This window comes from Alternaria arbusti (genome assembly GCF_024043155.1).
Source record: "Alternaria arbusti strain BMP 1465 chromosome Unknown scaffold_1, whole genome shotgun sequence".
NCBI lineage: Eukaryota > Fungi > Ascomycota > Dothideomycetes > Pleosporales > Pleosporaceae > Alternaria > Alternaria arbusti.
Window position 1 is genome coordinate 798,358 of NW_026249941.1, and position 13,235 is coordinate 811,592.

Consider the following 13,235-nt stretch of genomic DNA (forward strand, 5'->3'; position numbering starts at 1 on the left):
TTCTTCTGTGGCCGTCAGCCGCAAAGTCGCCTCTAACAGATTATTTGCGGATGTAAAGCTTGTAGCACCGGAAAAGAGCCGCAGATGGGGTTCAAGCCGTGTTTGGACCCGCTGAAGTGACCCATCTGATAAGATTATCCCATCAACACCATGCTTCGAAAGGCTAGTACTCCTTCAATGCGTACCCATCATGGCTAAGGCCTTACCCAACATCTCGTGTTCGCCGTTCAGTTTTGCTGTCGCGACGTCGTGGTCAAGCTCCGGGACAAGCTCTAGTTCAAGGCGTCCAGCGGAAGAAGCTTTGGCTTAGGTGTGTCGGCCCACATGAGTATCATGCCTAGCTGCTGCTGCCGTGTAGGACCCAGAGTTGCGGCAATGTATTTGAGCTTTGGTGCCCTTCGCGATAGGAAGATTGCGATGCGTTCAGTTCGTCCAGACAAATCATCAGATCGTTGAGACACGCCTACAACCATGGATTCTATCGCTGCTGTTCAGCCTGGCACCGAGCCTACGAGGCAGAAGAGCATTGACGTTGTCGATATCGACGAAGAAGATGCGATTCGCAAGGTTGAGGAAGCCAACATGCCTTCTGTCTCTGCGCAGGAGGGTGTTAGGGAAGTCGAAGCTGTGACTTTGGCGTGGACCAAGACATCTCTAGCATGCGCATTCTTATGGTACGTCGCTCGAACTTCCAAGTACATGTCGATGATGAGGCTGACACAACTCCAAGCATGTGGCTCTTGTACCTCACGAACGCGTTCCAGTCATCCATTACCTCGAACCTCACACCCTACGTGACATCCGGATTCGAAGAACACTCCCTTATCACGGTCATTACCATCGTCTCGAACTCTATGGCTGCAGCCGTATACATCCCGACCGCTAAGCTACTCGATCTCTGGGGTCGCGCCGAAGGTTTCGCTACGATGGTGTGCTTTGCTACTCTCGGTCTGATCATCATGGCTGCATCTACAAATCTAGCGACGTACTGTGCTGCGCAAGTCTTCTACACAATTGGATTCGGTGGTATGACTTACTGTGTGGACGTCATAACAGCGGATTCGAGTAGTCTGAAACACCGAGGTCTGGCTTTCGCATTCACGTCTTCGCCATACATTATCACAGCGTTTGCTGGTCCAAAGGCGGCGGAGGGTTTCTACAACAACATCAACTGGCGTTGGGGTTTCGGCACTTTCGCTATCATCCTTCCCTTTGTCGCCGCACCACTGTTCTTGCTGCTGAAGCTCAACCTGCGGAAGGCGAAACGAAATGGCGTCCTCGCAAGAGAGGCAAGTGGCAGGAGCCTTTTGCAGAGCGTCGTCTTCCATATCCGCGAATTCGACGGTCAGTTTATTCTACTATAGAGAATTTTGATGCAGGTAGGCTAACAGCTCTATAGCTCCGGGAGCCTTCCTGCTGGCCGCCGGTCTCGTCATCTTCCTCCTCCCGTTCACTCTCGCCGACTCAGCACCCAACGGATGGTCTACGGGATACATCATCGCGATGTTAGTCATTGGCTTCGTGCTTCTGATACTGTTCGGTCTCCACGAGCGCTTCACAGCCGGAAAGCCCTTCCTGCCCTTCGATCTCTTGACCAGCCGCTCCGTCCTCGGCGCTTGTCTCCTCTCTTTTACATACCAGATCTCGTACTACGCTTGGAACTCATACTTCACCTCCTTCTTGCAGGTCGTCACAAACCTCACAATCGCAGAAGCAGGCTACGTCGCTTCCACATTCGACGTCCTCTCCGGTGTATTACTCTTGTCAGTCGGTCTTGTCATCAGTAAGACCGGCTACTTCCGCTGGCTTCTTTTCATCGCCGTACCGATCTATATCCTCGGTCAAGGTCTTATGATCTACTTCCGTCACCCGAACACCAGTGTAGGCTACCTAGTCATGTGCCAAGTCTTCATTGCGATTGGTGGTTCTATCATCATTCTTTGCGAGCAGATCGCCGTCATGGCCGCCGCAGATCACCAACACGTCGCCTCTGTTCTCGCACTTCTCAACATCTTCGGGTGGCTAGGCGGCGCGGTAGGATCCACCATCTCCGGCGCGATCTGGACAAACTCCTTCCCTCAAGCACTAATGAATCTGCTGCCAGCTGAGGCTATGGAGAACTTCGATCTCATTTATGGTAGCTTAGATGAGCAACTAAGTTATGCAAAGGGTAGTGCGACAAGGTTGGCAATTGAGGAAGCATATGGTATTGCGCAGAAGAGAATGCTGATCGCGGGCACAGCGATCATGGGTCTTTGTTTGGTGTGGGTTTTCCTGATCAAGAACTTCAATGTGGCGAAGATGCAACAGACGAAGGGACGCGTGTTTTAGGCGGCAGAATGGATACAGCGCAAGGTTGCTACAGGTGAAAGAGAAGTTATAGTGAGAGGGAAGGCTTACGTGGAGGGACTCCTCTGCCTGCAAACGAAAGTCGTGACTCTATCACCTTCCCGTGTATACACGATATTTTAATCTCTGCGTCCATCACGATCGTAAGGCTATTACTGGCGCTCTAATCTAGGGTCGCATGCAAGATTTGAGTCTCGCCATCACGATGTCTCATGAACATTGGCTTTCCTCCGCATACCAATACCGAGTACTGCCCTACTACCACGCCAACTCCAACACAAAATCTTCCGCTCCCTCGAACACCCCAGTTTATCTTGCGGTACCCAAGCGCACTCGTAGGATCCAGTCACCACCAACCCCGCCAATATCCAAGGCCCAGCGCCTTAGTCGCGAGATCGAGATCAGGAAAAGAACAGGCTGGCTCGAAGTACTGGGAGCGCGAAAAGCACGACTACAAGCCGTTCAAAGTGGCTTATCAACAACTGTCCCGGAACCACTATTTGGCTTGAGGCGCGAGCTCATGGTGAGTTTGTTTGCGCTATATGGCATCGAGCACTCTGGCTAATGTGACACTAGAACAAAGATGCCGTTGGTCGAGATATACTGCGTCAAATTGACTTGATCGATGACGGTATCGAGGGGATCATCGAAAGGCGCAAGATGGAGGAGGCTGCGATGGCGCTCGTGCAGATGTCGAGAACGAGGGCTTGTTGCGCTTGTGTGCATGATATTCGAAACTCTGGAAACTCGAGATCCGAATGATGAAGTCAACGAGAAGGTCATAAGGCCGGCATCTTGGACGGAAGGCGGAAGTAATTGTAATGAGGGTGGCGAAACGAAAGCTCGACCTGCTAGAGGTGACATTTTACCTTGTGCCACAATAATGGATGGAGTTCAAGGTTTGGAAAGCATAATTTGTATTTCGGCAACCACTGTCGGTCGCCCCCATGTACTTGCAAATCTTCAAAACATGTAGATCTAGACCCAAGTTTTATCCAGACCTAAGTAGCGTGCAAAAGTCACATCACATAGCTCGGTCTACACGATGTCTCTTTCCACCCAGTCTTTCCGATGATTTGTGAACCATAAAAACTTCTGAGAACGCCACTAAGCCCCGTGCCACTTGTGGTGTCCTCCAACTCCTCTCCATCGAGCTGGAGGCCGCAAGTGGCTCACCAAAACGCAAATGAAGAAAAGTAGACAAATGGTAGGCAGCATCCAGTTGCTCTCCATGTAATGCTTCTGGCTCGGCTTGCTTGTATTGATGAGGCATATAAGGCAGACAGCGAAACCGATGAGGACGATGGTGAGGAGGCGCACGTATTGACGTAGATGGCGCTTCGCGGGTGTTAGGGAGACAAAGGCAATGATGGCCATGAAAGTAAGTGCGAGTCCAGCCTAGTGTGTGTCAGTAAAGACTAAGAGAGAAGGAGCGAGACTTAACTTACGGATAGGAAAACGTAGTCGAATACAAGCTCGAAGCGCGTTTCGTACTTCTGGAGGAGCGCGGCCTTGTCGAAGAACTTTCTCTTAGGCTCTTCTACCGTCTTCGGGGCAGTCTTCGGTACCGAGATGGACAAGCTATCGAACAGGGTCTGGATCGCCATGCTTTCTGCGGTGTTCAAGCTTTTGGTGATCATGTCCACAGCTGTCAAGTTCCGCTCGTCCGTCAGGTGATTATCGAAGCTCTGCGCCAGGACGATCAGAGTGCTGTTCCAGGTCTCGAGTGCTTTGCTCGCATCAACGCCCTTAGGGATTGTGTTCCACAGGTAGACGTCGATCTTGCGACGGAGCGCGTCGGCGAAGAAGGTGCCGTTGGCATAGGCACCAGTCAAGCTGAGTCCTTCAATTTCGCGGAACTTCTCATCGACACGGTCCATTCGAATGAGGGCCACAACCCACATGATGAGGTAAGAGACGCCCTGGAGGACGAGGACGAGCATGATGTGGAGGAAGAAGTGGAGTGAAGCCCAGACTTGCTGCTTGATCGTACCAAAGTGTTCCTCGTGCATGCGGTCAAAGTATAGCATGTATAGAAGATCTGAAAGGTATTAGCGGGACGCTCGAGAAGCCAGGTCGATGGTTGGTATCTTACAGATTATCAACACCGAAGAGACGATCTGGCCAGTTAGCTGAGTATCGAACTGAGATCCATTCTTGACGATCTTCGATATTGCTTTGCAGACAACGATGATTCCCTCTCCCAGGATGATCAAGGTAAGTAGCGACATGCGCTGTACGATGTGGGTACCCTTGAATGAGATAACGCGCCAGTAGCACGAGATGCCAACAGTGATGACGATTTCTGCAGCGCTGATAATGTACCATGCGTAATGTACTTTAGTCGTGAACTGCTTGCAGACACCTAACTCCAGGTTGCACGTCTCCTTGGGTAGAGCACCAGTAATGCTTCCGTACATTAGTGCCGCGATGAGCGTCGAGCCGATAACGAGCGATAGCGGCAGGACAGTCCTTTTGTGTTTGCGCACGAAGAACAAAGTGACGCTATACTGAGCCGCAAGTACTAGACGAGACACCATGAGGATGAATGAAAGCACTTGGTACTTCTGGAGTGAGCTTGTAGGTTTTCCAGGTTCCCAGGCAGGACCGACGACAGCGAACCCGACCATAACACCGAAGTGGAGGGCTTTGGCGATTCGCTCGAAGATGCAATCGGCAGTGAAGCGAACGTCATAGAGCGAGTTCGAGTACCAGGTGAGCCAGAGCAAGGCGAAGAACCCGACGTAGGCGCGCAGGGAGGCACTGTCGTTGATCTCCTTCAACGAAGTGAACGTGGTCAAGTTGGCGACGAAAACTGAAGGATGGCGTCGTTAGCAAGAAACATTCAAACTGTAGAAAGGTCTGAATGCTTACAGAGATCGAAGAACAGCTCTTGATTCGTGGCTTCGGCATGGCGCTTGAAAGATGGCATGTCACGCAGCTCCTGCGTGCACACCTCGACCTCGAGCTGAAGACCAGCTTCGGCATTAGGATCGTGAAACTCGCTATCGAGGACCGACTGTGTATTCTCTCGGGTCATGGCTGGGCTTTGATGTTCCTTCTCGCCGTCGTCTTTGACATGGTCTTCGACTAAAGGCGAAGCAAACCACTTCAAAGGCTTCTTTTCTTCGCTATGATGGTGGTACGTGTTGCCCATCTTGAGCTTGGAGATATATGAAAGAGTGCAGAAAGTGATGCAGTCTCTATGAGTCACCGGTATGAGTTATAAATGGCGAGTGTCCTCGACCTAGGTGATGGAGAGTGATGATGCCAGAGCTTATATGCAAGCAGGGCCGACTGTCTGTTATTGCGTGATTGCGTGCTACTGTGATAGTGTGGAGTCACGGGTAGCATGGGAATAACTCTGGAGATCTATGAATGTGACGCGTCAATATATTGGGGTAACTGTGAGTACCGAGTGCTGTTTGGTTGTAGACGTACAAACGCTGTTTGCACGTGCCGTGGTATGTGGAGATACAGCAGCGGATGTTGCGGTGACGATATCAGGAGCTGTGTCATATCTTCTTATCTCCGGTCCGTTACTTCACCGATTCATTCTGAGAATGCAGGCGATGCGACAGTGGTGTTGTTTGTGGAGTCTTGTGAAGTAGGCTGGTTGTAATATTGATAACGTCACCTTATCGTAACAGTAAACATCGCATTTACACCAACTTCAACTCGAAGTTCTTAACCATGACCTCCCCACCCAGCTTGCTTGTGGCAAAGTTGAACACACCGAATCGGTATCCTGTGAAGAACTGCCATGTATTCGCCATGTTGTACGCAGGACCGAGCTGCACGAATTTGGTGCCGTCAGTGCTGTACCAGAAGGTTGTTTGCCGTACCGCATTAGTGTTAGAGAAAGCTGGTGTGATATCCGACTGAACACGGAACCACAAATCAGTCGTGCCGGCAGCAAGACTAGGTCCCGTGGCAGCAACAGTACCGGTGGACTTCGTCGTTCGGTCTGCATTCAATTCCAAGCCGTTGACCATCACCAACTTTGCCACAGAGCCTTCCTTATGTATACCAATGTATGCTCCGGTGTCACGGAAAAGTACAGCGCCAGCACGGTCGCCACTGGCCATTTTGCTGATGTCGATCTTGAAAGTCCCCGATGACTTCGGGCCAAGGATACGGTGTGTCAGCGTATTGCGCGCCGCGTAGAGGTCGTTCGTAACAGAAGCAGTCTGTAACTTGATGCCACCAGCCCCGCCTACTAGGCTCCACTTGCTGGTATCAGGGTTGTGGTTGAATTCCCATTCCGCGCTCAAAGCTGTTCCAGTAAATTTGTCCAAGCCGGTGGGTGGGGGGACGGTCTTAGTGGTTGTGACTGGCATAGGGTATGTCTTGCCCCATTCACCATTCACTTTCTCAACTTCCGGCCATCCATCCGCCGTCCACTTCAAAGGCGCAGCGACAGGAATGCGTCCGCCAGGGTATGAGTCCATAAACGCAACATAATACCACTTCCCATCTTTCGTATCGACTACGCCGCCTTGGTGGCTGTTGCCTGCGTTGGGCAAAGGTCCTGCAATGCTGTCGACGAGGATGCGCGCCTCATATGGGCCCCAGGGACTCTTTGACTTCAACACCCACTCGTCATCGGCCGGCTTGGTAGCAAAGATGTAGTATGTGCCGTTGATCTTGTACATGCGTGAACCTTCGAGGTATAGGCCATTTGGATCTTCATAGACTTGTTGACTCCTGACTTCCGCTGTGCCGTCGGCGTTCAATTGGGCCACCTTGAGCTGGTACTTGTCGTACACGATGTACATGGTGTCATCATCGTCAATAAAGATCCCGTTGTCGTAATAGCACTTGGGGAATGAGCCCGCAGCAGTCCAATTCCAGCTCGACACTTCGCCATTGTTGGCGGCTGCATTGTTCCCGTCGGCAGTCCAGATGTACGACTTCCCGGTGGATTGAACACAACCAATCCAAATGAACTTGTCGGACGATTCGCGGTATCTCAGTGAGCTGGCCCAGATGCCCCTGACGTAAGCATGGCCTGCTGTGTTATCGAGGTCGTATATCGAGCCGAAGTTAAGTCTTGGTACGCTATGAGTTACTGGTGTCCAATTAACGAGGTCGTAGGACTTTAGGACCGGAGCTCCTGGCGAGAAGGCGAAAGTCGACGAGGAGTAGTAGAAAACATCGCCTATCCGGAAGACGTCGAGGTCGGGATAGTCTTGCCACAAGACTGGATTGTTGAACGTTGTAGCCCGACTGGTAAGCTCGTTGCTGGCGAGTGGGCTTCCCACGGCCGACCGAGACAATAAGCTGACGAGCGCAATAGCTGAAGAGAAGCGCATGATGGCTGGCGTATGCAATGAATGTGCTTGTAAATCGAGTGACGATGCCCCGGAGGATTTATACCAGCAATGGGCATTGCGCTATTTCGAGTGGCGCATGTCATCTCTGGAGAACCTTGTCTACTGTAACATGTTCATCAATTACCCCACATAGCCCTCTCAGGAAGTGCGCTATCGCTCAAGACGCCGTATTTACATTGGAAACCCGGGGTAATCACCGCACCAAGTTTGGGGTCATCGGACCGGCTTCGCAACGCTCTTCCCCATTGGTGCAGCTCGGCTTGAGTTCTTCCGACTGGACACAGGCTGAGTGATCGACGTCGTCATTGCCGGTGGCTATGCGTGGTGTTGTGAGTTTTACCGAGCATGAAGAGCTGCGAGAATGTCGTATACATAAGATGAGATGCGAGGGGAGATGACATCGAGCATGAGATAGAGGACGCAGGGGTAGATGTCAAAGCAAGAGGGCCCGAGCGTCAACCGTGTTTCGTCCGAGCTTCAAGACACGTTCCTTTAGACCCTGCACCAGCCTCGCTGCGGCGACGAACATAGCGCAGACGTCTACCTGCTCCAATCCAGTCCGGCTGGTGTGCTTCCAACAATGCGACCCCTCAGAATGACGTCAAAAGTGTTGCTGTTCGTGCCATGACAGCTTTCCAACCAGAGTCCGTTCCCAGAGTCGGCATAACCTTTCTCCGATCGCCTTAACCTGTATGTATGTCATCTTCGCCCTGCACGTCACTTGGATCGTCACACAGATGGACATGATCGGTGTGAAGAAAGAGCGACATTGCTTGTCTGCGCATATACGTAGACTGCTTCCCCGATTCGGCAATTTGTACAAACATAGAGTGCAGACACGGGATGCACAATGCACATGCCAAGAGCAGATAGGACTCTCTGGAAGACGAAGCAGACAACTGATGAGAGGACTTGATCGGTTTGTTTTTCACGTATTGCCTGGCGGGGAATCCATCTTGCCCGTGATTGCCACGGTAGACTCGATATGGTACGAGAACGGACACTACAGGCAAAGTTGGCTGGCTTCACGAGACCAATTGCTTCGATGCCTTTTCGCTGCACGGCGATCGGACATAAGCCTTCGCCCCCACCCTTCAACTACATGAACATTTGCTAACGCTCATCATAAATCACGGCTACCTTGTCTTGTGGCTTGGAATGCGATATGAATGCTAGTCAACGAAGGATGGTGGCCTAATAGCAACTGCATAAATAGTTGTCGTCATCTTACCAGGACGAAACGCCCACACAACAACTCGAACTCCTCGAAGATTACTGTAGCGGCCACTCGACCAAGATTGTTTGCTTCTACTCCTTTTCAATGGACGCATTTGAGAGATACCTCGAGAAGGCGACTGCCAAAGGCTCCGACATTGTGCCCGGAGCGGTGATGGCTGTCGTCGATAAGGATGGTACCTTCCCCATACTATCTCCAAATATACGTATCTCACACGTGCTGCAGGCAAATTCATCTACAAGAAGACCGCAGGTTACAATGGCGTCACTGAAGATGCGGAGCCTATGGACTTCGATCAAACCTTCTTCATTGCATCCTGCACAAAGCTCATCACCGCTATTGCTGCCCTGCAAAGCGTTCAACACGGTTTAGTCACGCTAGATGAACCAGTCGATCAGTACCTACCAGAACTGGCTTCCCAGCCCATCGTTCAGATGGAAGGCTCCGAGATCAAAGTGCGTCCAGCCACGAAGTCTATCACGCTGCGTCAACTTATCACGCATTCCAGTGGCACGACGTACGGTAAGTGTTTCTAGACGGACAGCACACAGCATGGACTGATTTCGCCAACTTGTAGACTGGGCTTCTCCAAGTCTTTACGCGTGGCGAGCCTCACGCGGCGAGCTGCCCGCTCTGATAACCGATGGCAACGTGGCTAAGAAGTATGCCTATCCACGGACCTTCGAAGCTGGAGAAGGATGGGAATACAGCGGTGGTTTCGATTGGACCAGTTTGCTCATCACGCGTTTGACCAACATGAGCTTCGAAGAATATGTCGAAACCAACATCGCGAAGCCTCTCGGTATAACTTCATTTACCTGGCATCTCAATCGCAAGCCCGCAGTGGAAGAAAAGCTGATGCGCACGAGCACTCGGCAAGACGACGGCAGTCTCACAGATGGCCCAACACCCTTTTGGTCTGGCGATCCTGTTGGAGAAGGTGGTGGAGCGGGCTTGTACGCCAATGTGTACGACTACACGCGCGTGCTTTCCGATCTCCTCAAACCATCGCCTACCATCCTCTCCAAAACCATGGTCGACGCCATGTTCAGCCCGCAGTTCCCCAAAGACAGTCTCGCAGCCAAGGCACTCGTCGATAACGCTGAGCTCGCTTATACTTGCACGCTGGACGCCAGTATGGAAGGCGTCAAACCGAACTTCGGACTGGGTAGCCTGTTGTTGATGGAAGATGTGGATCGAGAGGACTACTTCAAGCCAAAGGGTACATTATGCTGGTCAGGACTTCCGAATCTACAATGGAGCGTCAACCGTGAGAGGGGGATCGCGCTTTTCTTTGCCACGCAGGTGTCACCTTGGGCAGATCGCAAGACTTTCGATCTCGTCGCAAGATTTGAGACGGCTGTTTGGCGAAACCTGAAAGCGTAGAGTTGGCGGCAGTTTATAATTCGTAAGATGACTGATTTCTTCGCAGTGTACTTTTGCTATGCATGCATTGGTGTCTCTCACTTCAACGCTCGCGCTTATATAATTGAGTCTGTGCGCTACTGCGGTGGTCGAGGTGAGCGTGGAGATGACTACCTAGGTAAGTTTCCGGTGGCGCTAGTTCTCAGACTCGCACACCCGTCCTGCCTCGTCACCGATACTACACCACGGCCGACCCACCAACATCGCAATGGCTGCCAAAACACCAAACATGTCACTCACTGAAATCGGCTTGCCGGAGGATCCTGCTGCTCCAGGTACCGATGCAGATCAGCCTTCTGTTACGAACAAAAATCTCCTTAATATGGTATGTTTTAAGAATGTTAATTGGGTTCTTGCATTGCTAACTATCGGGAGGTTTGCGACGAGACCAGCGATGCCCACTACTGCTCCTCTACGCACCCATCGAAAGAAAAGAACACACACCAAACAACTTCACCCTCACCCGACGACACCGACAAGCAGTCGCATGCTGCGCATGACCATATGAAGGCCTCAGTCACCAGCAATACTGGATCCAACACCTTTCCGTTCATGCGATTACCCGCCGATATACGTCTTTGCGTCTATGATCAGCTGGTGGCCATGCCCGTAACTCGATTACTTGCCGGACCTCGCCTGCAAATATACCATACAAAGCCTTCTGTGGGAATACTGAGAGCCAGTCGACTAGTTCGCAAGGAAGCCTACTCTATCATAGAGCGTGGTTGTTTGGAGATACATCCATCAATTACCGTCGATGTTTCTGCGAACAGCAGCCCAGTCGATTTGTCACAGCACCTGAATCGGACCGAATATCTGTTAAATGATCTCATGTACTGGTTTGGGGTAGCTCAGCAGGAAGATAAACTACACAGTTGCAGTTCTGGCGAAATGCATCGATCGACTCTGCTTAGTCTCAATCAGTGGATCGAGTGCCAGTTCATCAATGACTGGGAAGATGCTCCGACACACTGCGACAACAAGGCTGTCACATTCGAGTTCATGAAGCGGGCAATACTTTCTCTGCGAAAAGGAACGTTTGTTATGCATCTCATATTGAACGACAGCAATCTCTTCTTGGCTCACCACGGCGATGACTGGTCCTCCCTTATCGGAACCTTGATCGAAATTTCAGCCGCGTGTCCCTCTTCTGTTCCCGGCATGCTTCGAATCTCGGTAACAGCAGATTGCACTGCTCGCATGCTAGACGTTCTCAGTAGTCCTGGCCTCTATGAAAGACGCCTGTCTCCTAAGATGTGGAGAGTTGATGTGGTTCAAGACGCCACTCAACTACTGGAGAGCTCATGAGCAGTGGCTGGAAGAAGTAATCTAGAAGGCCTTTCACTGGCGATGGGTTCCTCTCGGATTGCTTTCCGTCATGGTCGTTTTTCGTGGTGGCTATTTGGCAAGGGCTTACCATAGCAGTCAAGTCATACTTTGACTAATATGAACTGTATAAATGTATACTTGACTACTACAGACCTTGGCATCGACGTCGCGTCTTCCTCTAAACCTGCGGGAGGACCTTCTTCAACACCTCAACCAATCCCTTGATCTCCTCCTCTGTGTTATAATGCACCATACTGACTCTGGTCACTCCCTCCGGCTCCAGCTTCAGCAACTCATCGCAAAGTCTCTTTGAGTAGAAATGTCCCCACCTAAACCCGTAGTTACTAATCTTCTCCGCCTCAGCCACGATCGCCTTGCTGCTTATGCCCTTGACCGTGAACGAGATCGTTGGTACTCTTTCCTTGCTATCGCTCGAGGTAGAACCCAGGACCGTGACATCTGGTCGTGAGTTCAGGAAGTCGAGAAGAATAGCCTGCAGCTTTCCCTCATGCTCAGTGATGGCGGGGAAAGCGTCGGTGAGGTAAGCCGTGATGGTCGGAATGGACTGCACGCACTCGTAGTTTGAGCCTGCGAATCCGATCTTATCTTCGAGGGTCTTCGTGGGGTTGAAGAAGTGGGCCAATGGTTTCATGTGCTGTTGGGCTGAGTTGCTTGCGTAGAGAGCGGCGACATGTGGGCCGTAGACCTGTGTCATTTTGTCAGTACCCGCTGACAAGGAAGTAGAGTAGATGCCGGACGAACCTTGTACCAACTGAATGCGTAGAAATCGACTCCAAAATCCTTCACATCAATCGCACGATGCGGCGCGTAGCTAACTCCATCCACGCAGAACAGCGCGCCAACCGAATGCACCGCCTCTGCAATAGATTTCACATCATGGATCGTCCCCAGAATGTTGCTCACGTGCGTGCATGCTACGAACTTCACTTTGTCGCTCAACAGCGGCTTGAGGTTCTCGGCTGTGAGTTTGAGACCATCCTCCTTTGGAGACGCCCACCACTTCACAGTCAAACCGAGGCGCTCGGCCATGAAGAGCCAGGGCTTCGCATTAGTCTCGTGCTCCATCTTCGAGAGGATGATCTCAGAGCCGGAAGGAAATTGCAGGGATGAGCCGAGGTTCATAAAGAGCTGGGTTGTTGAAGCACCAAGAACTGGTGGTCGTTAGCAAAGGAGTGTGAATGAGCTAGAGGCTACGTTACCAATCTCATCGCGCCCAGCATTCATGTACTTTGCAGCTGCCTGGTAGCCCTCCTCGTACTTCGTATTCGACTGGGTGCCAGTATGGTATGAAGCGCCGAGCTGAACGTTGGTCTTGGAGAGGTATTGCACTATCCTAGGCTCATATCAGTTTTTCTATGTACCCACGATATGAAAATCAACTGACGAGTCAATCGCATCACCCAATGCCTGACTGCCGCCGGCATTGTCGAGGAAGACCTGATCTTGCTGAAGTGCGGGGAAGCGCTCCCGAGCTTTCGAGATATCGAACGTCATGATGCTAATGTCGGATTATCAAGAGCGACGTGAATTGAAGATAC

General features: G+C 51.4%; 5 protein-coding genes across 5 annotated transcripts; 2 read left to right on the forward strand and 3 right to left on the reverse strand.

Annotated features, from left to right (window-relative positions):
* Positions 1–471: 471 nt before the first annotated feature.
* On the forward strand, positions 472–2,331 carry J4E86_000291 (uncharacterized protein; the record flags this gene model as incomplete). The annotated part of the gene is made up of 3 exons (XM_051440866.1): positions 472–674; positions 731–1,344; positions 1,400–2,331. 3 exons carry the CDS (start codon positions 472–474, stop codon positions 2,329–2,331), a joined length of 1,749 nt encoding a protein of 582 aa, XP_051307037.1.
* Positions 2,332–3,456: 1,125 nt separating this feature from the next.
* J4E86_000292 (uncharacterized protein) lies at positions 3,457–5,506 on the reverse strand (the record flags this gene model as incomplete). Its single annotated transcript, XM_051440867.1, has 4 exons — positions 3,457–3,747; positions 3,798–4,390; positions 4,445–5,164; positions 5,224–5,506. 4 exons carry the CDS (start codon positions 5,504–5,506, stop codon positions 3,457–3,459), a joined length of 1,887 nt encoding a protein of 628 aa, XP_051307038.1.
* A 505-nt stretch (positions 5,507–6,011) lies between these two features.
* J4E86_000293 (uncharacterized protein) lies at positions 6,012–7,664 on the reverse strand (the record flags this gene model as incomplete). Its single annotated transcript, XM_051440868.1, has 1 exon — positions 6,012–7,664. One exon carries the CDS (start codon positions 7,662–7,664, stop codon positions 6,012–6,014), a length of 1,653 nt encoding a protein of 550 aa, XP_051307039.1.
* A 1,342-nt stretch (positions 7,665–9,006) lies between these two features.
* Positions 9,007–10,308, forward strand: J4E86_000294 (uncharacterized protein; the record flags this gene model as incomplete). The annotated part of the gene is made up of 3 exons (XM_051440869.1): positions 9,007–9,097; positions 9,148–9,444; positions 9,500–10,308. 3 exons carry the CDS (start codon positions 9,007–9,009, stop codon positions 10,306–10,308), a joined length of 1,197 nt encoding a protein of 398 aa, XP_051307040.1.
* A 1,546-nt stretch (positions 10,309–11,854) lies between these two features.
* J4E86_000295 (uncharacterized protein) lies at positions 11,855–13,191 on the reverse strand (the record flags this gene model as incomplete). Its single annotated transcript, XM_051440870.1, has 4 exons — positions 11,855–12,382; positions 12,439–12,848; positions 12,897–13,030; positions 13,082–13,191. 4 exons carry the CDS (start codon positions 13,189–13,191, stop codon positions 11,855–11,857), a joined length of 1,182 nt encoding a protein of 393 aa, XP_051307041.1.
* Positions 13,192–13,235: the final 44 nt, after the last annotated feature.